A 25,333-nucleotide genomic window follows, 5' to 3' on the forward strand; every position below is an offset into this window, starting at 1 on the left:
AGCCACACACAAAATACTTTTGTTCAACATACACTGCGTTACATCCAAACAAGTGAAGTCTTCCCAAAATGTCTAGTACCTCGTTAAGTTCCAGCAGGTGCACTAGTACAAAAGCAACTGAAAGCACTTTTGGAAAAATTACTTATCAATTTCTCCTAAAAGCAGCCCCATTTTGTAATACTTAAAGCACTTTTTAAGTACTTTAGAGCAATAGCAGTTCACGGTGTTTTCTATGATAGTATCTATGAACAGCTTTTTGAATAAGTACTTCAATTGCTATAAGTATACTTTTCAATAAAACATTTATCAAGTAATTCAGTGATGTTTCTAATCTCAAAAAGTACTTCTTCAAAACTACAAAACTGTATCAACTTTTTGAACTCACCTTTATGGAGTCAAAATCATTCCCAATCACATTAAAAATACTTTCTATCAAATTAACGACCTTATAAACACAATAAATAGCTTTAAATTTCGAGTAATTCAAAAGCCTTAAATTACAAACGAAATCATCAAAATAATTCAAAATTAACAGACACTGTAAATCTGTAATAAGTGAAGGATACAGTTAGGCATTCTATAAGATAAGCTACGTCAGAATTCTCAGATAACTCCAAATCCCTCACTTCGTTGAGCAGTTTAACGCGGCTCTCAACAACCTGTAATTTTAATGAATTTCAAAATCGATTGAACAAATTGGAGAATAGTTTAGAACTTAGGGTTTAGAGAAGCTTACGTCTGAAGCCTTGATCGCCTCTATTAGCGTCTGCAACTCGTTGCTTAAGCACTTTCTCTCCATTTTCACTCTCTTTGTTTTGGAGTTTTCTCTCCTTTTATTTATATATAAGGCGCTTTTTTTAAATTATAAAAATATTTTGCCTCACTTTCCCGCCTTGGATTTCTGCCTAGTGTTTTAAATTTAATTTATTCCCCTTTCCAAGGATTAGCCAAACCCTCTTTAACCCACTTAATTTGAAATTTGGGTTATGCTACCCTGCATGTAAAGTTACAAATTATTTCTTATTTTTATTAAACATTAAAGAAATAAATGAAAATTAGGCTTTATAAAATTTTCAAAAACCTGATAGTCATATTAATAGGTTGATCAGTTGCAGCAATATATACAACTAATTGTTCCTTATATACATCATAATTATAACGTCAAGTAGTACCCATATTAATTATTTGAGTTTGATTGGTTTCTTTATTTCTAAGTTGATTCATATGTTTAGTAGCATGTCTTTTTAAAGTACTAGTACTAATACTATTACCTACATCAACTTTATAAATATTTTCACAATACCTGCATCTTACTTTCTTCACTTAAATTTCATTTTCTGTCTCGTAAAACTTTTCGAAATACACATAAACGTCTGATGTGTGCTTGTCGTCGGTTTCGACTACAGTTGAACAACTCGTTTATGCTTGAGATAGAGTTGGACGAGAACAACAATTACAAGGACAACTTCTAGAACCATCGGGAGCTGTAGCAGCATGGGGAGGAGGGGGAAATTATGAGGTGTATCGGATTCTGAGAATGGGAAAGCAAGACTATTTGAATATACTGCATTTACGTTAGTAAATTCAAGGGGACTAAGATAATTTTCTTCATCATCGAAATTGATGGGATGGAAATATCTATCAATTCTAGTTTAAAAAAATGGATATAAAATAAATAAAGAATTAAAGAATGAGAATTAAAATTTGGAAATTGCAAAGCTAATAAAAATTAAAATGGGAGCAAATTGATAACAAAGAGATTGAGAGATTTCAATAGAGAAAATGAGAGAATGAGAGAATTTGGAATATGAGGAAATATGAGAGTTTAGGCCCTATTTATAGAAAAAAAAAAAAAAAAGAAAAAAAAAGGCAAAGGAAAAGAAATGACCGAAGAGACAAGGGTTTTTGCCAAAAAAATTAATTAATTTTTTTTTTTTTTTGTCCAACCGCCAAGTTGGTTGTTGCCAACCCATGGGTCAACCTCATGGGTTTGAAAAAAAAAAACAAAAACAACCCGCTAGTCATCAGGTTGGCCTATGAAGGCCCAACCCACTCGGAGGTATATTTGGGCCGGTTGGGTTACCCGCCTAACCCGTCCATTGTTCCACCCTAAAGCCTGACACTCTTTAGGGGTAAATTTGAAAAGTTTTAAACGCAGGGTGTTTTAGGACAAAATGTTGATATCTGAAGTACCCAAAACCCCATAGTTTCATAGATTATTCTTAAACTTCACGCTACGGCTTAACGCGGCGAAGAGTTCGTCTTTGTAACGGTAAAAAATTTCCAAATTCTGTTTTGTCTCTCTTCTGAAACTCTCTCAAATTTCTTCAACCTTTCTCTTTCGAAATTAAAAATCAACCATGAAGTGCTCATCGCATTCAGAATCTGTAAAACCTGTGCGTGATAAAAAGTGGGCGATTAACAACAGAAGAAACTTCTTCAAGCAGTTCAATAGGAAGAAGACAGTGAAGAATATCGCTAATGGTGAAAAATGGAATGGGATTTTTTGGGTGAGAGAACGTTTTCTTGGGAAAGGAGGTTTTGGGACAGTTTTCCTGGTGAAAAGAAAACAACCCATTAAGGGAGGAGGCCCTGAGCTCACTGATTTGCCTTTTGAAATGGCAGTGAAAACTGCAATCACATCGGAGGCATCCACTCTGAAGTATGAGAAACAGATGTTTTCATGCTTTAAAGAGTGCCCGTACGTGATTAAGTGTTATGGAGACATGGAGACAGAAAGGGGTGAGAGTGAAAAGATTTATAACTTGTTCTTGGAGTACTGCAGTGGCGGCAGTTTGTATGATCACATAAAGAAGGGTTATTTCAAGGGGTTACTTGAGGAGGAAGTAAGGTGTTTTACAAGGGATATTGTCAGAGGCTTACATTATCTCCACAGTAATTTGATTGTTCATTGTGATATAAAGCCTGATAACATCTTGCTGGCCCCTGGAAGCGATGGGAGGTTGATTGCAAAGATTGCCGATTTTGGGTTGGCGAAGAACTTGGACTATGAGGATTGGGAAGAGATTTCTCATAAGGGGACTTATAGGTATATGTCTCCAGAGATGGTGAAGGATAAAACATTGGCATGTCCTGCTGATATTTGGGCACTCGGGTGTGTTTTGATTGAGATGTTGAGTGGGAAACCAGGGTGGGAGTGTGTCACTAAAGAGGAACTTTTTGCAATTATCGGTTACACTTCAGAACTGCCTTTGTTTCCGAAGAATATATCAGGTAATGCCAAAGATTTCTTGAGCAAGTGCTTAATCAGGGATTTCCAACATAGATGGACTGCTGAAGAGTTGTTGCGACATCATTTTCTCTCTGTTGACGCTTGAGTTTTGGAGATGTACAAATAGTTTAGGCTGATTCAGTTTAGTTGGCTACTTGATTCTTTTATCGATATTTGATGTATGATGAATCAAAGATTCATCTGACTCATTGGATTTTTATGTGAATGAAATACAATTAATTCTTTCATCAATCCATTGTTTGGTAAACCAAGTATATCTGTCTGAATTTCTGAAATGTGATGATCTTGTTTGTGTTATCTTGTCACTGGTTTTACAGTACATAATCAAACTTCCAATTTTGTTACAACTCAATAAGCTCAATAGTGGATGAGAATAAGTGAAAGAGCAAGCTTCAGTTCATAAATAACAGGCCATTTGTAGATGAACTCCCAATGTTTTCTATGTTTTACAATTCAACTGCAATATAATTTTAGTATAATGCACGTTGAATTTTACAGATTCCCCTCTGGAGAGGCATAAATATTACATTCTCAGTGAAGTATTTATTTCATCCATTTCAACAAAGAAGAGAAGAAATGAACTTCAGGAATTAATGATGATGACTTCTTCCAAGATTGGCACTGAGCTTCCTGATAGGAAGTATTTGATAAGTGTGAGAGCATGTTTGGGTCTATGCAATGGAACTTCATGGCCTGCTCCCTGCACTGAAACAAAGATGAGTCCGGTGTACTCTTGGGTCAATCCTCCCACCTGTTCGACAGATCATGTTAATTCTGGGGGAATACTATTTTGCAAGCTGAAACTAGATTCCCTATTTCCTTTGTCGAGGAACAGAGATGGAAGAACTGCAAAGGAGGATGATAATTTACCTGTCCTTCATCGTACCAGGAATGCAAGGGTGTTACTGTTGGAAGCTTAAGAGCAACTATGCTGTACCGGGTGGATATAACTGCGATAACAGCATCTATATCACCACTGTTGTGTGAAAGAACAAACAAGAGTTGAGTCATCATAAGAGCTACTAGCTACATTCAAAATTATTACTGCACAGACATAAATTGCAAAAACAGAGGTCAGAGTGCACCTGGACATCCATATACGAAGTCCAAGATGTATGAGCTCATGATAAATGTCCAGCACTGACCTCAGAGAATCCTGAATCCTTCCAGTTAGTATTTACCAAATCACTGCAAATAGTAAAAAGAAAGAAAATTATGAGGGCATGCAGTTACTATTTACCAAATCTGTTTTTTATAAAGGATTTGCAACCAACTGAACTAGGTGCTGAGGTATTAATTTTCCCTTTTAATACAAGATAGCAAGGCAATTATTAATTTAATGATATCCTTAAATGTGCTATACCTGCAAGTATCCCATCTTGCAGGAGCAACTGCTGGTATGACATGAAGTGCCTTTTGAACCTCAGGTCGAATGAAGTATACAGCAGAGTGCTTCTCAGAGCAAGGATCATACTTCTCGTTGATGTGACCAACAACCTATATGATGAAAAATTCAATACTGATCTGAAAAGTTGTCAAATATTACGACGTCACTGGAAGAGGAATTTTTTTAAAGGTTTTCACCATTGAATGTGATGTTAATTTTGACAACTTTTGAGACCATATGAACCCATTGAAGTTTATCAAAAGTTTCAAACTATCTTTCAATCAATAATATAAAGGGGAAGCAGAATATCACCTGAGAGCTTCAATCATGTAATATACCCGACTGTCAACATGAAACAGTTCAATTTTGAACTCAAAATTGATAATGTGAATAGCAGTGAACTCCTTCATGCAGTAATAGTTGGTTTAGACATTATTATGCGGTTTCTGAGACCACTATGACTCTATGAGAAATTTATGAGAAACTATTCCAGAAAGTCTATATCTCAGATGTTGTTTACGTTTAAGAAGAAACTTCCTGAATTTTATATAAATGAAAAAAGTAGAAAGAGAAGATTCCAAAAATTTAGCAAGTTTATGGCTCATGAAGCGTGTACACACACGTACTTTTTTCAGCAGCTGATTTCACTGGCTAACATTAGTGCAATGCAGAAAGGAGTGAAATGCTACATGGGTCGATGTTCCCCGGTTCTTCACTAGCAATATCTAGCATCTTTTTCACAAGAACTTGAGGTCTGGATAAATTACTGAAAATCACATAGAAGGTTTAGTAGTTTGAATGATTAATCAGATATCAAACCAGCTGCCCACATAAACTGGAAAATCCTCTAGTGGTTGTGAAAATCATCAACTAGAGCTTTTCCCATCTGCATTAGACATGCAAATTAACATTTTAATCTGTTCCAAATGACCATGAACCATTGTTATTTCAGGAAAAAATATCCATACCATGTAACCCTTCAGATTAATTGTTTTATCTCCCGTTGCCTGGTTGTACCTCACGATAGATTGGCTCAATTGAGGAACATAATGTCCTGGCAGGTTACGGCATTTTGAGCCTACTCAAAAGAAGTTCCAATGCCATTGCTTAAAGTTAAAAAGATATAATAATGTCAAATACATTTAAAGCCTTTAATACAATCCTCAGCCATTATAGGCATTAATTATGTAAAGCTACAAATCTTATATTAAAAAGTACAGTCTCATACCATTATGCTTTCACAACAGAACGTTAGCAAAACAAAAACTACATGTTTAATTGTCGACTGAAGAGATACAAATCATAGCATATTTCATACCTCCATAGCTTTCTCCAGTGATAGAGAAATCCCTTCCTTTAAACTGTGGGAAGTGATCAAGCCACTTTAGTAAAATGCTAGGGAGTCTGCAGCTGCAAATCAAATATGATAAGTTAAGGAGGTCAGGGGAATCAAACAAGCAACAATGACCTGAAGTTCAAAGTAGAATTATGAGACACAAAGTAAAATAAGTATTACCAGTCATTTTATCACCATTGTTCAAGAGGTCAGAGGAAGTATTTGAATATGAGAAACCAACTCCAGCAGGGGAATAAAAAAACAGAATGTTGGCAACTGCAAGGTGGTGATAGTTGTCAGATATAATTGCATTCAGACAAACGAGGGAAAGAAGAAAAAGTAAAAATTAATCATTCTGGAAAATCTGACCATAACATTCACAAGTAATGTTCTTAGGACAGCTATCTAAAGGACATGTGGACATTTTTAAACTATATTCAATCGGATTATTCGACTGAGGCAGTCTGATTATCAGAAAAAAGAAACAAACAACATATTAGAATCAAAGAAGAATTTAAATATAAGTTCTAGAAACAGGTATTTGGCATCCAAAGAACTGCATATAACCAATCTCAGGAGCAATTTCAATATGAAATAAATCCAGAATTACATTATCAAGAGATTTTTACACTACCTTATGCAGACAAAGTGATCTTATACAATCTTAAATATTAATCAAGTCGAGGAGTCGAAATGTCAAGGAATCCTTGATGTCAAACTTGGGGAAGATTATGTATAAGGATGTATAAATCTCAGTATTTGGAGAACAGAAATCTGGAATCTTAATAGTCACAAATGATTTTACAGAATAATATGACAGAATGAAATCATGACTGAAAGAAATATATTACTAAAGTCGTATCTTTCGCTGAGAATTCTAGTTTTCTGTTAAGAAAACACCATAGCATTATTTTGCTGCATCAATCCTGCAACGCATTCTTCACAAATCAAACACAAAAGCTACTCCTGTAGTTACCATGTTTACTACACGCATAAATAAGCGTATTAAAAACCTGAAAATACATCTCACTATCCAAGTCACCATTCACTTCCCCAATCATTCTTTTTGCTGCATCCCAATCTTCTCTCATACCGAACACTCGAAGAACCAAATCATAAGCAGTAAAATTCTTTTCCAATTTCCTGCTCATCCACTCAAATAACTTCAAAGTGTTGCCATCATTAAACATCTCAAACCGTTTAAAAAATGCATTGCATCGCCCCACTCTCAAATTAGCCCTAATTAGAGAATAATCAACATTCAATTCACCATAATTAACAAAAAAGTCCACCTTTTCTTGCTCCCAACATTCCTAAAACTAAAACTAAAACTCAAACGCAAATCTCTTTTAATCCCTTTCTTCAAACTTCACCCCATAACCTCTCCTCCTAACTTTACGCCAAAAATTCGGGTTTTCTACATTTAAACCGCCATTTCCCAGATCACTTTTTTTTTGTTTTTTTTTTTTTTTCACAAAACAGTCTCATTATCAGTTTCATTTACTTCATTACTGTTAGACAACCCAATTTCTGAAGCACAAACATTAGCATGTTTGACCCAATTCAAAGTAGAGATTATACAACACCTAGTGAAATTAATATATCTAGAAACTGAAAAAAATGGGACAGTTATCAGACAAATGAACTGGGTTTAAACTGAGACTGAACTTCCATGATTCAATTGAGTCCAAAGAGATTGACAACTTAAAAGAAGCCATGATAACCAGAAAATTCAATGATCAACTTAAACTTAACTCTAAATTTAGACAGATAAAAGGGTGTTCCTGGGTGAGTTTTGAGTATACCTTGAGATTTTTGTTTGGATAAAATGGAGCTCTTTTTGTCCGTTATTATATCCAAAACATGGGAGCCAATGAACACACAACGGAAACATAAAAAGAAAATTTGAGGTCAATCTAAAATAGCCCAATGGCCCAAATATCATAAGATAACCTCTTGGATTTTGATTTTTATTGAAGTATAAATTTCTCAATTCCCATTAATCCTATTAGAAATTAGAATGACGTCTGGAATGGAAGAGAAAGAAAGCGTTAGCGTTCCATGTTTCGTGAAAATAGTTTTCTACAATAATTAAATTATTTAAAAAATTAAAAAGGAAAAATAAAATAAAAATAATTAATCCTTAATATAATTTATATAAATGCCATGTATCTGTACATCATTAAGTAAAATTAGATTAACAAAAATCTAAAATATCCATGTGATACCAAATTGGTAAGTTGAATTGGTACCACAAACCACTTATAATTTGACACCTATTAATCTCATTAAAACTAACCACTTATAATTTGACACCTATTAATCTCATTAAAACTAAATTCTGAACACTCTACTTTTTTTTAATTATAATCCCTAAAAGCATCTTCAAAAGATTCTTTATATGACTCAAACTTTTTATTATAAAGAGTTTATCCATAAAAATAAGAATCTAACAGACTCTTTATTCTTTAAATATACATTAAAGAGTGAATTTACTCTTCACATCTAGAAAGTCAAAGTTAACTCTGTATCCTAATTTTAAATAATAAATTATAAGTTTATATGCATTTTATTTATTATTTATCTCTCCTATTAAGTTTTTTTTATTGAAAAAACATATTATCTCTTCTAAAATTTAAAGAGTCTATTGGATTTGATTAGAAAATTTGTTCTTCATATTTAAAAATTATTGAAGATACTCTTTATTTATATGAAATATACTATTTATTTTAAAGAGCACCATCGAAAATGCTCTAAGACATGATATTTCTGTTAAACAACTTTATGTTTTCTTAGTCACTCTTAGTCAATATTGTTTTTGTCGCTTCATTACAAAATACCAATTCACTGCTTAATTAATCATGTTTATTGTGTTGATGTTCCTATTTATTATTAAGAGCATGTTAGCCGAACTTATAAAAATTAACTTATAAGTAGTTAGTGTTTTGAACATTTTCAATAATTCTCTTTATTTTAAAAAATATTTTTCATATAAATAAATGAGTTTCTTCATTAATTTCTAAATATGATGAACAAAATTTTTATTTAAATCTAATGGACTATTTAAATTTTAATTCTTCATTTTGCATTTTCCTACAAAGAGACTTAATAGAGGCGAGAATTAAAAAATAAAATATATAAAAGCTTGTAATTTATTAATTAAAGTTAGGATAGAGAGTATTTTATCAAATAATAAATAAAGTTATAGGATGGAATTTTAAAATTAAATGAGAGTAATGTGGTAATATACTTAGTCAAAGTAGCTTATAAACAGAGTGCTTATGAGGAAAAAAAAAAAAAAGTAGGCTCCCTCAACCGTTTTTTCCCCCCTTATAAGTCCAACTTATAAACAAAAAAAAAATTAAAAACAAACAAATCAATTTGATTTTAGAGTTTATAAACTCAGACAAACAACTCCTAAGACTGAGGTTGCGGTTAGCTTATCGAGTGAGTTGGAGTTAAGAATAATATTTGTTTAGGGTATGTTTCCTATTGGTGTTTGAGAGGTTTCTTGAAAAAATCTAAATTTAGAAATTGGAATAACAGTATTGTGTCCATCGACTTGAAATAACTCTCACTTGGTGCCAATGTGATTGCATTGAGTTGTTGAATGTTCATCAGGAATTTGTCTATTTGCTCTGTTTTATATATTAATTTTCGCAATTAGTGGTAAAACTATTTGTTAGTAACATCTTGTAGTTAGTAAGGGAAGCTGAGAGAAATTCCATTAACGGAGAGGACAACATGAGACATGAGAAAGAAGACGGAATAAGTAATTGAAAGAAACTACGTTTCAATTTTAAATTTTAAAAATATTAAACATTAAATTGATTCTTTAATAAGATTGACACATGCCAACCTCTAAGTGATTTGTGGTATCAAATCAATTTGTTGAGATTGACTTGTGTTAATCTCTAAGTGGCTTGGGGTGAGTTGGTGACTGAGGGTATTCTAGGGTGCGTTTGGTTTAGTATTTTGGATAGGATTTTGGAGATAGTATTGTGTTATTGAATAGGGGAGTATTACGAGGTAAATTTTAAAAATTTATGAAAAAGCCCTTAGGTTTACTAATTTAATTAAAGATCCTAACATATAAATTGACAAAAACACCCCCACCACCTGCAGTGCTAGATTCCGGCCACCACCGCCGGAATCTGACCGAAAAATTTCGTTACGGCACAAACCGATCGGATCTGTGCCGTAATACGTCGTTATGGCCTTTTCCGGCCAGATCTACGGTCTGTTATGGTAGTCGACGGCCGGAAAAGGCCAAACATTTTCGGTCAACGACGGCCAGATCTGGCCTTTTTCGGCCAGATCCGTGGTGGATCTGACCAGAAAAGGCCACATTGGTGAACTTCCGGCCATTTCTGGTCAGAAGTTAGGCCGTTGTACAGATTTTGACTATCACCGACAGTGGTTGCCGGAATCTGACAAGTTGGGTTGATGGGGGTGTTTTTGTTAATTTTTAAACTTTTTTTTTAGGGGGTATTTACTGAAATTAATAACCTTATGGGGTTTAAAAGTAATTAAAAAAATAGGGTAATATTTCTGGAATAATGTGCCAAACATTATTTGGAGAATAGGATCCAGAATATGAATAAAAATATTAAGCCAAACACAACCCTAGATTTTCTCAATAAATTCATATAAAATATATTTTTGTAAAATTATGTTTAAAATCTTCGGAAAACAAATTTTCTTTTTTTAACCAGGTTTGGACACCTCTCAACTAATTATGGGGCTTTAAATATCCTATAAACTTAAAAGATTAAATAAATCATAATGTTATCATTATAATATGATCTCAAGGTTTAAACCCAAAAATTCAAGAAAGGAAACAGCACCTCTTTGACCACCAGCCACAGGCCAACCCCTTGGGTTCCGGAAAACAAATTTTGACAACCTGCAATGCTTGAAACTTCAAACTTGTATTATTTCAACGATGATATTTGAAAATCTTAAAAGGATTTACAATGAAATTAAATCTAATTAGGCACAGCGCATTAGTTAATTTGATACCATCATACAAAAGAAATTTTATTTATTTATTTTTGTTTCTAGAAAAGTTTTGTTCTTGTTAGATCATAATTAGAAGCGCTTCTCAACTTAACAGGCCAACAGCTGCATGCACAATCTCCACCTCCACCTCCTCTCACGGGTTAATTTGCAGCTTTCTTCCCACCATTCCTCGGCGGAATCGGATTCCTTATCTCAACTTCAAGAGATAAAACTCCAACAACTAATCTGGCATTGTATGAAATGACACTGACACCAGTTCTCTGTCAGATTCACGTCTTCTTGAAAATCAACCCATCCTTTCAAACACATTTGATTTTCACGAGGTCTGCTTCTCACAAGAGTTACAGATTCACATGATGCCATGCAACTCGACTTGATTAAAATTCTATATAAATGATCGTCTTTTGAAGAAATAACTATCGTAATAATTCTTAATTCCTGCAGCAATATGAAGCAGTTTTATTTTCTGTTTATTTTTCTGAGTCTTATAGTATTATCCTTCTTCTCTTCTATTTGTAACTCCAACTCCACTCCCGGTGCTAAAGGGAATGGGCTGCAGTATGGAAAATATTGTGATGATGAGGGAGATGGTAGTGAAGGAGGAGGTGAAAATTATGGACCAGGCGAAGGCAGTGGCAATTGTTATGATGATGGTGATGCTTGTGGTACAGAAAGGGGTGGTGGGAAAGGTTTGGGAGACAATGGTGGTTCTAACTCCAGCGGAGGAGGAGGTGGAGGTGGTGGTGGTGGTGGTGGTGGTGGATCAGGTGGATATGGGGGAGGTTTTGGCTATGGAGGTGCATATGGAGGAGGAGGAGGCGGTGGTGGTGGACGAGGAGGAGGAGGTGGAGGTGGCGGTGGTGGAGATAATGGAAGCCATGGACGCTGATTAATTGAAGCAGCTTATCACAAGTTTAAAATATTGTGTTTGTTCAAACCGGAGTTTAATTAGCCTAAATCCATCCTCATGTTTGTTAATTTACTTGAGTTAATGCTCAACGCATGATTTTTAATAATATTATTAGTCTCTAGTGACTGGAGCCTTTTCTTCACTTTCATATGAAATAATAAAAATAATTTTATATTTTATGATATAAAATGTCATTTTAATTTGTTTATACTATCATATATAAATTAAAAAGCGTGAAGATATCTTTTTTAAGTAAATGAATACAAACATTGTAATAGACAATAAAGAGTAAGATAAAAGAAATTCACTACACAAATAAAATTGGGCCAATTGAAGAGATGATGTAAATATTATAAAGCCTTTAAAAAGATAGGAAGTGAAATTTGAAATTGAGTGATGAATGATGATGTAGACTGTGTAATAAGTAATAACCCAGCCATTAATAAAGGAAGTGAACAATGTAAATAAACAGTAAAGTTTTCAGTATACTGTGCTCTCCTCTCAAGACATACATTAATATGAGAGTAGCTAGCATTGGGCAGTGCCGGCTCTCAGTTGACTTAGGCCTCCAATATGGTTGAGCCGGCAGTGGCAGTGGCACTGGGCCGGCTTGCGGCAATGAAGGCATTAAAAGGAGCAGATGTAAAATGTGGCATGGTTGATGGCGTACAGCCAGGTGGTGGACATGCAAAATGGTAGTTTTCATGATTTTTCATTTGCTAGTTTGCAGAGGTAATAAGTAAATTTTATGCAAGACCTCTGAGCATATTAACGATTCCAGCATGCAATGCAATTACTGCAATTCATGTTACTTCATAAATAGGGCTGGTGTACATATACTTCACTTGTGATGGTGATCATCTAATGCATGAATATCATTACTTCATCCACAGTGCCTGCTCATACGTTATTAATTGTACACAGACGCAGGGGAAAGTCTATATTGTCTGATAACATTCACATTCCTATGTAGTGTCGTAAACTAGCTAATATATATATATATATATATATATATCATATTCACTAAATTCGTTTTATATATCCTTTTTCTTTGCTGTTTTATATACAGTTTATATACGCTTAACAGTATATAATATTAGATACGTACCTGATGAAAAGTATCAGAACTTAATTTAGGAGTTTCCTTCATTTTGTTATATATGTTAATAAAGACATGATGACATACTAGGCTAGAGTGATGTTAGATCTAAAAACCTCTTGCGTAGAAATCTTACAGATTAGTTTGGATTAAATTAATCATAATTCAATTCTTTTTTCGATATTACAGATTTAAAAATTCTTTTCTATTAGAAGTGTTACATGGGAGCGGTGAAAAAGATATTATCAGACGTTACAAGGCAAATTTATTTTTTTTTTTTTCTTGGTGACGGGGTGTTCGGGCAAGTTGTGTGTATCTCAATAAATTTCTGGAATCTATTGAATACTCTATAAGCCTAAAAGATCAGGTAAACTACAATATATTATGATAAATGATCCTAAAATTTGAACGCAAAAATTCAAGGAATAAAACAAATCTCTTTGATTGTCAACCCCACCCCTTGAGGTTTCCAATGCAAATTCTTTATATGTGTAGTATATATAATTCAATTCATTTTTTGATATTATTGAGAATATCTATTACCTGAATTTGTATTAATTATCTCTGTATTGAGTTCCGTTGAATGTTTAGAATGTGATTGATGTAATAAATTTATTCACCTTGTATTTTTATGTAGATATTGTGTTTCATATATATAACCTATATAAGATCCTCCATGCAAATGCATGCACGTAATCTGTCGCATTTTAGCTTTCTTCATGCATTCGAGTTAGATCCTTTTCTATGTTAATTTCATTAGATTGAACGGAAGAGGGAAAGAAAGAAATATCGAAATTTACTTCACCAAAAACATCAAATACATGCATGCATAAAATTCAAAGTACTTCAGACTGTTGCCGCTGAAACTTTAATTCCCAAAACACAGCGACAAAATAAAACAACACACAAATTAACCACCATAACTGAAACCTCAAAATCAAACAACACACACCCAACATCACTAACACCATAGTCCATACTCTTAAATATATAACCAAAAGCAAAGCATTACTGGAATTAAGTTCAAGGATGATGGAGAAGACCACCACCAACTCCACCAGCAGCACCACCCACACCGGCAGCACCACCAGCGCCACCGCCAACACCTCCAAGACCACCGACACCACCAAGACCACTTGCACCACCAAGACCTCCTGCACCACCGAGACCTCCGAGACCACCAACGCCAGTGTACCCACCTAGGCCACCAGCTCCTCCAATTCCACCAAATTTCCCAATGCCACCGAGTCCGCCAAGAAGTGGCAGCCCAATGCCACCAGCAAAGCCACCCACACCGGCATAACCTCCAACGCCACCATAAATAAAATTCTTTTTGTCAGCGAGGCCAGCGCCACCGGGTGACTCCGCCTTCGGCGCATCAGCATCCATAATAGTTTGCTCATTTGGGGCATTGTTGAGAGTAGTTTCTTTTGGTGCATTACCACTCACTAGATTTTGCTCATTGAGATCCACATCGCTAGGCACATTACGTGCGCAAGCTGCATGAGCAACCACTGAAACAATTAGCACAAAAAGGACTGACCACCTTGCCATTTTTCTCTCAGTCTGAAAAGAACACTGTCAGGTTTGGTTCGAGGTTGTGTGTTATATAGACGATGAAGGGGTTGGTGACAGTTGAGAGTAATTAAGGGATTCAAGTAAATGGCATTTGACACTTTACTCTGGCGATCTCGAGAAGGGAAATTGTTTGAATTGGGATCAGATGTTAGGTGAATCAAAAGAATGGAAATTTAAGGAGGTCCTGTGTCTTGTGCGGTTCAATTGAATTGTCAGATTTTTTTGGGGGTTTGACTTGTGCAATGCCTTCATTGGACAACAAAAATTCCCATATTAATTACGGATTTAGTTTTTTAGCCAGTATCTATGAAGTTTTTTTATTCATATTGTTGACAAAAATACTAAAACAACTCTGATCATATATATATATATATATATATATATGGTCATATATATTTTGCAAGATTCTTAGAAGTTTAAATGGCTGAAATGTATATGCAAAAGGGCACAATTAAATCTAATAAATGGTATCATTGCTTGACAAATTGTCTAGTAGTAATAACATATAGTTGATGAATTCCAAATTCAATATATTTTCCTCATTTGATGAATTTAAACAATAATAATAAGTTGCTGTGTAGTACCGTCCAATCCCAAAATAAACAAGGTTGAATCAATGTCAACTCAATAAATATGTCGACGTTAATTTTCTGATATCACTGGTCATGAAATATGGTTTAGATGAATTTTGAGATTGATTAGCACTTGTGAGTGGCATATCGCGCTGGGAAACAAAATGAAGAATCTAAGAACTTAGATACAATAGCTGACTTGAGATCATTGTTAGTTTAAGTTTGATTGTGATCCAAAACTGGTGTGCAGTTGAAGTATTTATGCATGTATTGACATAAAAGTTTATCATTGGCTCATTGCCTAACAAGATTTGAGATCTTCAAGTACATTTCTTCCAATTAATTTCTTCTCTTCATGTACCTTGGAAAGTTTTATGGTCCATAAGAAAATAAGAATCATTGCATGCATTGGCAAAACAAAGGAACGTATGGTGCTCAATTTAAAGGTTTTCAAAAGGTAGCTATTCCCGAGAAAAGAAAAATATATACAAAATATGTGCGAAAGGATTGTTCAGACATTGGAAAGCCAAGAACATATAAAATGCAACTCATAAAGGACATCCAGGAGGAAAAAACTTCAAGAGACAACGGAAGGAAACAATATCGATCGAATAATTTTGCAGGAAGGCAGATCACGATGATGAAGAAGTAAAGTCTTTATATCAGAGGGAGGAGAAAGGGAGAGTCCCACCAAGTCAGACTTTTGATGCTGCAGCCTCATATACATTAGCTGAACCATTAATTCTCCACACCAATTTTCCTCTCTGGTCCGCAGTAGATGTATACAGAGGAGCAATAAAAGTAGACATGAGTCATGACTGATTTTCGTTATACAGGATACAGGAAATTAATCTGCCACTGGCTGGGCTTGGAAATTGGAATTTTGAAGACTTTAAACAAGCTAATACAACAAATCATTTTTATTATTAGCCTAGAAATCAATTTTGTTGTCAATTTCTTTTTTAAAACTTTTTTTATTCCTGAAAATAAGACATGGACAATAAAATTGATAAATTTAAAGAATTAAACTAATAAATTTATTTAACATTTTATTTTTTTGTATTAAAAAAATAAATAGGTTAAACGTATTAGTTCATTAAAAGGACATGTCAACTGCCACTTGGTGGCTTGATGGTAAAAGTGCAAATGAGTAATCTAAGTTTACATAAGCTTCTGAGTTCGAGTCTCCACAACCCTTAATAGGGGTGGCCACTAGAGCTTTTACCCAACCAGTAGTTCTAAGGTCTTGAAGGACTAGTAAAGATGCACGCAAACTGATCCGGACTAAAACAATCTAGAGTGATACAAAATCAAAAACAATAAACACACACAAGTAAAGAGAAATAATAATGTGGGTAATTTACCCTGTTTCACCCAATTAAAGGGGTGGTTCTAATAAATGGAAGCCAGAATATTTGGATATGAGTAGGATGTGTGTTGATGCTAATCTTGATTTCTTGAGACATATGCGATGCTTTTTCACTTGGAGTAATAGGAGTAAGGAGAGTAATAGGATTGTTTGCAAGCTTGATACGGTCCTTGTCAACGATGAATGATTTTCTTCCTTCCCAAGTTTGATTGCTTCGTTCGCCCTCCAGGTGTGTCCGACCATAGCCCAGCCATCACTGAGTGTGGCATGCTTAGGGGTGTTAGGAAAACTCCTTTTAAGTTCTTCAATTTTTGGGCTCATGATGAGAGATTCTTGGAGATTGTTTAGTCGGTTTGGAGAGATAATGTGGATGGAAATCCTATGTACCGATTAGTGACTAAGTTAAAGAAGCTTAAAGGAGGTCTTAGGATGCTCAATAGGATGGAGTATTGGTGTATATCAGAGAGAGTTAAAGTAGCTAGGGAAGCCATCCTAGAGGTTCAAAATAAATTGGACATTGATCCTTTCAATAGCCTCCTTATTGAAGAAGAGAATACTAAAGCTCTTATCTTCAAGCGGTTGAGCATGGCAGAAGAGAGCCTTGCTAAGCAAAATGTGAGGGTTAATTAGCTTAAGGAAGGTGACCAAAATACAACTTTTTACTTCAAAACTATCAATGGTAAGAGGAATAAGAATAAAATTTCTTCCTTGAAGCTTGATGATGGTGAGGAAACCAAGGAGAATGATAGAATAAAAGAGGAATTTCTGGCCTTCTACAAACACCTTTTTTGTGAGAAGGAACCGGAAAGGAATTTTGAAGGTCTTGATGAGATTATAGCTCCACGTATTGTGCAAATTGAAGAAACTCTTATGGAAGCCGAGGTGACTAGTGATGAGATAAAGAAGACTATGTTTGAGCTTGGTAATGACAAAGCCCTAGTCCCGATGGGTATGGAGCCTACTTCTTTAAACGAGCTTGGAGTATTGTGGGAAATGTTGTGATAAGGGCTATTCAGTTTTTTCTCTTCTGGTAAACTCCTTAAGGAGATTAATTGCAATATTATAGCTTTTATGTCGAAATGTGAGAATCCTTCCTCTTGCCATGATTTTAGGCATATTTCTTGTTGTAATACTATATATAAATATATATCCAAGATCATTGCAAATAGAATCAAGATGTCCCTCCCGGATTTCCTTAACTTGGCCCAAGCCGCTTTTATTAAGGGTAGGAAAATTGGGGATAATATTCTCCTTTGCCAAGAGTCGGTGCGCAACTATGGGAGAAAATCGAACAAAAGCAAGAAATGTACACTTTGAAAGTGGATTTGATGAAAGCTTATGACTCGGTTAATTGGGACTTCCTCATTGAAATTCTTAGGAGGTATGGTTTTCCTCCTCAAAATTGTTCTTTGGATTGAGGCTTGAATTAAATCTCCTATGTTCTCTATATCTATTAATGGCGAGTTGGGCGGGTTCTTTGGGAACTCTAGAAGGTTGAGATAAGGGGACCCTATTTCTTCGTACCTTTTTGTGATAGCAAGGGAAGTGCTTTCTCGAACTCTGGGGAAAATGGCTAAGGACCCTAGGTTCAAATTCTATCCGAGGTGTCGGTTGGTAAACATCACTCAGCTTTGTTTTGTGGATGATTTAATGATATTTAGTAATGTAGATGTGGGCTCAATTGGGTTCATTGAACAAGCTTTGGGTACCTTCAAGAATTGGTCGGGGGTTGGAGGCTAATCCTAGTAAAAGTAACTTTTTTTTTTTTCTGGTATATCCAAGGAGGAAAAGGATGATATTTTGTAGATTATCAAATTTAGAGAAGGAGAGCTTCCGATTCAGTATTTGGGTGTCCCGCTTATAACAAGTAAGTTGAAGTATATTGATTGCATTTCTCTTATTGATAAAATCCTTGCTAGGATCAAGTCATGGAGAAGTAAATTATTGTCATATGCGGGTAGAGTTATCTTTATCAAAGTCATCTTGTGCAGCATTCAAGTCTATTAGTCTTCCTTATTTATTCTTCCCTCGAAAGTGCACAAGGAGATTGAGGCCTCCTTAAAGGCTTTCCTTTGGTCTAGGTCAGAAATGAAGAAGACTAAAGATAAGGTTGCATGGGATGATGTGTGCATTTCAAAAGATGAAGGGGGGCTTGGCATCATGAGAACTAAGGAGTGGAACAAAGTGTCCATGATGCAGCACCTTTGGAATTCATCCCAAATTCACTCCATTTCGGGTTAGACTTCTTGGGTTAGATCGTATCTTCTTAAGAATAGAAGCGTTTGGGAAATCCTAATCCCCCATGATTGCTCTTGGGTTTCGAGGAATATTCTTAAGCTTAGAGGAGAGGCTAGATTGGGAATCAAGTGGGAGGTTGGGGATGGGAGGCACATTAGACTTCGACATGATTATTAGCATAATATTGGTCCTCTTACTCTCAAATATAGCCCCCGTATCATTTATAACTTTGATTTACCCAATGATGCCAAGATTAGTGAGATTTGTAACCTTGGTGAGTGGAAATGGCTGGTGGCAAACTTTTGTGCCATATTGGAGATGAAAGCGGGTTAATTTCAACGCCACTATTTGTTAGAGTAGGTGCCCTAGAGCCAATTCATTATTATAATATTGACTCTTTGTAAGAATGTTTATCAATAAAATGCATTTTTCTACATCATGTAATTTGTATTCATTATACGTTGTGATGTATGTCTTTAGAATGGTAGAATCATGATGAGGGTATCAAGTGAGGACCTTATGATCACATATGGTTTGGCCATTCTAAAAATTTCGTAGCCCCAATTTTATTCTGACTAAAGACACAGATAATACAGTAAGGTTATCATAATGTTGAATGATCTTATCGAAAGGCAGTGACTAGTCTCACTTGTCAAGGTTGTTTCCTGACAACCTAGTGCAACACATAAGTTCTTGCTATAGAGTTCAATGGACAGACCCCCTAGAAGATTGCACATAGATGGTAACTCTAGTGTCTGTGGAATAAATTTTCTAACGAATGGTGGTGTATGTGATCCTTTGACTTGAGATCACCAGAGCGTCTTGTGCACCAATTGGTGTAGTTTGACACTAGTTCAACGTAGTTTTATTCAGGACAATCAGAATGGTAATGATTTGCTACATCAAGAATTGTATCAAGACTATGGTAGATTAACAAAGGATTCATCAATCCCGGGTATGAGAGAAATTATCTCACTAAGCAATTCGATAAATGGCAATGATACTAAATCTGTGGCCACAGTGGGATTGAGTTGTACCTCCATCCAATCTATTCTCGTCATTGGTCCAATAACCGAATACAAAGAGATCAACAATATATGAGGTTGACACTACTTGATCTATACCTCAGCCTTGATGAGATAATAAATGATGAAGGGATTTGATTGTAAAATAACCATATCGTTGATAGATAGCTGTTTCGCTAAATCCAAATCTATTAAGTGGCCACAATGTCTTGCTAGAGGCTAATTTTGATCTGTGTTTAGAGAGACGATTGATTTAGTGTCAATTGTGATACTACTTACTACCAATATAATGAGGAGTATTCGGGTCACACACATAGAAGATAAAGGATAAGTAAGTGAGAATATATATATGTCACTTATTTTAATTTCCATATAAAATTAAATATAGACAACGACTTCAGCAAATTTAATTACACTGTGAGATTACCAAAATATTGTTTTATCTTAAAAGACGAAAATACCCGTCTCACTTACCAAAACAAAGTAATTTTAATATTGGTATTTTAATTTTGAATTTGAATTTGAATTTATATATATATTACAATTATATGTATATTTAAATGTTATATTATTAGTTAATATTAATATTTAAAATAATGTTAATATTAATGAATATAATATAAATTCAAATTCAAATTCAAATTCAAAATTAAAATACCAAAATTAAAATTACTTTGTTTTGGTAATGGAATAATGCTACTCTAAATATGGAATAAGTAGATGGCTATTCCATATTAGATTAGGGTTTTAATTAGTGCACTATTTAAGTGCAACTAAAATTAAAACAAATGAATTCATTCAATCAAAGAAACCCTAGCTACTCTCTCTCTCTTTCCAAAAAAAACCATGAGCCTTCATTGTTGGAGAAGAGAATTTTTCTGAGAGGAAAATTCTGCATTCTTGTTCTTGAACCGATTAGTTTAGCTAGCACATAAACCTATTGATGATTGTCGTTCTGTCTTTATGTGGATACCGCTCATGCATTCCTTCCTTGGAGTGAAAGCAAACACACTCAAAATCAATTAAAGGAGCCTCCAAACGCTAGTATGAAACTATATTTGTGTTTAATATAATTATATGCATGAATGATGTAAATCAGTATAAGGATCGTTGGGTTCAAAGGTTTATGGATCAAATATTTTTTTATATTCCACCGCATAAATTTGATCCGTAAACCTATACTATGGGGGTGGATAGAGTGGTTTGGGTCCCTTTTGTATCTAAAGGCTTTTCAGTTAACTTGGCTTGGAATGAAATTTGGGTGAGGAAGACTCATTAAGGTTGATTGGGGGCCATCTTGTGTGGTTTCTTAAATCTATCCCTAGCCATGCTTTGATCCTTTGGATGACCATCAAAGGGAAGCTCAACACCAAGGACAAATTGAAGAGGTATGGTATCTCTCAAAACTTTTCTTGCCGTTTTTGCATTTCTGCCCATGAATCAATGGACCATCTTTTCTTCTCATGTAACTTTACTAAGTCCATTTGGTGTCGGGTTCTTGATATAAACTCTATGGGTTATAGGAGAGTGTCTTGGAATGACTATATCAAGGGCTTGTCCCTTGATTGGAAGAGGAATAACTTGAAGTATGTCTTAGGGAAGTTGTGTTTGAGTGCTTCTGTCTATTAGATTTGGAGGGAAAGAAACAATAGAGTGTTTGGTGGGGAGTACAATGATACAAATTTAATCGTTACTATGATTAAGTTAATTGTGAAGGATAAAGCTATATATCTTAAGAAGATGAAGAGAACCATTAGTAATAAGAGTCTTGCTCAAGATTGGGTGTTACTAATGTGCATTTTTAAAGGGTGATTTTTTGTTGGTTGGCTTTGTTTTGGTGATGGTTGTCTTGTGTACGTTTTGGAGATGGTCTTGTATAGGCTTTTTTTTTTTTTTTTTGTCCTAACCCAGAGTTTGTCCTGTGGTAGGATATGCATTCTTGTGTAGCTCTTTTGTCTTGGTTAGAATTTTGTTTTTTATCCTATCTTAGGGGTTTGTCCTTTGGTAGGCTGACCGCCTTTATAAATCTCTTTGTACATTATTTTTAAGTTTCTATTTAAAGATTAATTACCAAAAAACAAACAAACAAACAAGCTACATCCAGCAGAGTCAATATTATTGAAATATTGTCTCACCTCTCTCATTACAATGAATGTAATTTGTCTTATGATTTGCTATCACACTCACAATAGAAAAATAAGTTTATATACTAGGTTTAAAGAGTAAAACCTAATATTACAAATGTCCCTTTTCCTATGCCCAAACCCAATTAGGAATTAATTATTTAGAGAAATCTTTCAATGACTCTTCTAGGAATATGCCCAAACCGCCTACGAGCCCGGAGGCAATGAGACCCCCAGATACATCTGCCTGGTCCGTTATTATTGAAATGGTTGATAACTCCAACATGAACACCCTTGGTGATTAAAAAAAAAAAAAAAAGGACATGTCAAAACTAAACCAATTTATACTATATAATTGAATGAATTACAACCTGTTGACTTATGAAATATAGATTTTCATTAAAATTGGAATTATAGAACAATCAAGAATAAAATAACTTGGACTTGGTCGATCCAAAATGAACTGCACTTTGCTTTTATTATGGCCTCCAAAATTACAAACCTTAGCCTAACCTTCATTTCAATGAAGCTTTCGGCCTTCTAAGAGTGTTCAAAATTTCAAATGAAGTGATGCTAAAAACACCCCACTTATTTCTAACAATAATGCTACGGACACCGATTTTTTGCATAGAATTTTTGTACCAAAAGACATGACATCCAGTCAATGCGACCTCGTTGGAGACAAAACATATCTTCATTCATGGAAGACAAAACACGTATCACGTTAACAAAATATTTTGCGAGTGAACGATCGTTCACCAACTATGGATGGTTATTCACTATTATTGGACGGCCGTTCATTTTAAATGGACTCTTGTTCATAATCAATGGACGGGGGTCCATACTAAATGGACGCCCGTCCATAATTTAAATGAAAAACATATTTAAAACAACAGATATGGGCGTCCGTCCATATATTATGGACGGGTGTCCCTTAATAATGGACGGGCATCCACATAAAATGGACACTCGTCCATACCTTCAATTAAAATAAAAATTTTAATACAAAGTTTTCGGACACCCGTCCATATGTTATGGATGGGTGTCCCTATTAGGAGAAAAAAAAGTATATCTTCTCTTCGAACACTTCTTCCTCATCCGGCTCTTCAATGCCATCCATGCTTTTAGTTTGGTTTTTTTAGTAATCCAAACAAACGAAAAAAGAGGGATGTGCTACCTGGATGAAGCCTTCCAAGCGGGTTGGGTTGGTCCAACCAAGAAAGTCAGAGGAGAAAGATGAAGATGCACATGAAAGGAAGAAGGCTGTTCAATTGAGTTTTCTGGTTCGCAGACATTTTGTAATATAACAATGGATGCTCATCCATATAATATGGACGATCGTCCATACGCAAATAAAATGTTTTTTTTTTTTAATTTACATTTTTTTATTTGTAAAAACCATTAGCTTGTCTAATACAACTTCTCCAAAATAAGCACCAAAATTTTTACACGAAAAAAAAAAAGAAAACTTCATTTTATACCTATTACCTTTTGCTTCATCGTTCCCGTCTGTTCTTCGCGTCTGCACTCTTCTTGTATGTGTGTTATATTTAGTGTTGTATCAGTTTCTTCCTCAATAGCCACAACCGGTTTTTTCCTTAACAACAAGCTACTGTGACAAGAAAGAAAGCCACCAATTTTTCATGAGACAATCGTTTAGGATGGAAAGGGACTTAGGGAGATCAAAATTTGTTCATATTAGAAAGATTTGTTGAGGTAGTTAAAGAGCTTTTTATTTAACTTATGCATTTATTTAGTTTTGTATTCTATTTTGGATTGAATATATGTTACAATAGAAAATAATTGATAGAGAATATTTGTTGGTGATTGTTGTGAATAAGATTCATGAACGCAAATACTAGTATTGGTTTTGCATGAAATTACAAAATATGGAAGAGTCTAGTTTGCCTCATTTCAATGATGTTGAGGTAAATTGTGCTCAAAACCTTAACTTTTTTGTTAACATAATTTTAAATGTGTTATATCATATTGTTTCTTATGATGTGTTGTATTAGTACATTCTAATTTTGTCTATTATAAAACTATTAAATGATCAGGAAAATGAACATAATGAATTAGAAGATATGGGATGTGCGGAGGAAGAAGTGGAGCCTCATATTGGAATGGTGTTTGATTTAGTTGATAGTTTGGTGAAATATTACAAATAGTATGGTAACAAAATGGGTTTTGAAACAATGATACATATGTTAAAGAAAGACGATGATGGGGAGATGAGATATGTAACAATGGCGTGTTCTTGTTCTGGGAAGGAGAGATGTAAATCCAGAAGTACCTTGAAAAAGCAACATGTTGCCAAAACAGATTGTAAGAGTTGGATTAATGCAACTTTGAATGGCAATGCAAATAGGAAATTAAATCAGTTGTACTTGAACATAACCATGGTCTTACAAGTCCGACAAAAAGAAGATATTTCAAGGTTAACTAAACGATACAACCTTATGTGAAAAGGAGGCTTGAAGTTAATGATGTGGCTGGGATTAGACCGTGTAAAAATTTTCAGTCATATTCAGTTGAGGCAAGAGGTGTAGAGAATTTGACGTTTCTACAAAAAGATTGTAGGAACTACATTGAAAAACTAAGAAGGCTAAGACTTAGAGTTGGAGATATTTCGGCAGTACTTGAGTATTTTATGAAAATACAAAAGGAGAATTCAAAATTCTGGTACATGATTAATGTAGATGAAGAGAGTCGATTACAGAATGTGTTATGGGTTAATGCTAGATGTAGGGCCACATATAAAGAATTCGGCGATGTTATCACCTTCGACACAATGTATCTGACGAACAAGTATGATATGTCATTTGTTGCTTTTGCGATCGTTGATCATCATGGACATTCGACATTGTTAGGTTGTGGGTTAATGTCTCATGAGGACACTGAGATATTTGTATGACTATTTCATTCTTGGTTTGAATGCATAGATGTTGCTCCTAATGGAATTATCATTGATCAAGATAAGGCTATGCAAAATGTAATTGAGATTGTTTTCCCTGATACAAGACATAGGTGGTGTTTGTGGCATATAATGAAGAAACTGCTTGAAAAGTTAAGAGGGTATAAGGAATATGAAACTATAAAGTTTAAGTTGCAAAATATTGTGTATGATTCCTTTACGTGTGAAGAGTTTGAAGAACGGTGGAACCAATTTGTTGATATGCACAACCTTCACGAGAATGAATGGTTATGTGGATTGTACAAAGAAAGAGTATAGTGGGTGCCTGCATTTCTTAAAGATACTTTCTGGGTAGTATGTCTACTACCCAACGTACTGAAAGTATGCATGCATTTTTTGATGGATATGTAAATTCCAAAACAACTTTGAAACAATTTGTGGAACAATATGATAATGCATTGCGAGATAAAGTGGAAAAAGAAAGGGAGGCTGATTTTTTATCTTTCA

General features: G+C 34.6%; 3 protein-coding genes, 1 long non-coding RNA gene and 1 pseudogene across 4 annotated transcripts; 2 read left to right on the forward strand and 3 right to left on the reverse strand.

The window, feature by feature from the left end:
* Position 1: 1 nt before the first annotated feature.
* Positions 2 to 827, reverse strand: LOC116108222. Its single transcript, XR_004124606.1, has 3 exons — positions 737 to 827; positions 567 to 659; positions 2 to 72 (listed from the first exon to the last, which is right to left on the reverse strand). It is a non-coding gene; the product is annotated as an uncharacterized LOC116108222 (long non-coding RNA).
* Positions 828 to 2,360: 1,533 nt separating this feature from the next.
* LOC116108191 (mitogen-activated protein kinase kinase kinase 17-like) lies at positions 2,361 to 3,338 on the forward strand. The gene has a single exon (XM_031394460.1). The coding sequence runs from the start codon at positions 2,361 to 2,363 to the stop codon at positions 3,336 to 3,338; it is 978 nt and encodes a 325-aa protein (XP_031250320.1).
* Positions 3,339 to 3,669: 331 nt separating this feature from the next.
* LOC116108192 lies at positions 3,670 to 7,851 on the reverse strand (annotated as a pseudogene).
* A 3,387-nt stretch (positions 7,852 to 11,238) lies between these two features.
* On the forward strand, positions 11,239 to 11,887 carry LOC116108193 (glycine-rich cell wall structural protein 2-like). The gene is made up of 2 exons (XM_031394461.1): positions 11,239 to 11,260; positions 11,490 to 11,887. The coding sequence occupies exons 1-2, from the start codon at positions 11,239 to 11,241 to the stop codon at positions 11,885 to 11,887; spliced, it is 420 nt and encodes a 139-aa protein (XP_031250321.1).
* Positions 11,888 to 14,030: 2,143 nt separating this feature from the next.
* Positions 14,031 to 14,561, reverse strand: LOC116108194 (glycine-rich protein 5). Its single transcript, XM_031394463.1, has one exon. The coding sequence runs from the start codon at positions 14,559 to 14,561 to the stop codon at positions 14,031 to 14,033; it is 531 nt and encodes a 176-aa protein (XP_031250323.1).
* Between the last annotated feature and the right edge of the window lie 10,772 nt (positions 14,562 to 25,333).

Source organism: Pistacia vera, unplaced genomic scaffold, assembly GCF_008641045.1.
Source record: "Pistacia vera cultivar Batoury unplaced genomic scaffold, PisVer_v2 Contig557, whole genome shotgun sequence".
NCBI classification, from domain to species: domain Eukaryota; kingdom Viridiplantae; phylum Streptophyta; class Magnoliopsida; order Sapindales; family Anacardiaceae; genus Pistacia; species Pistacia vera.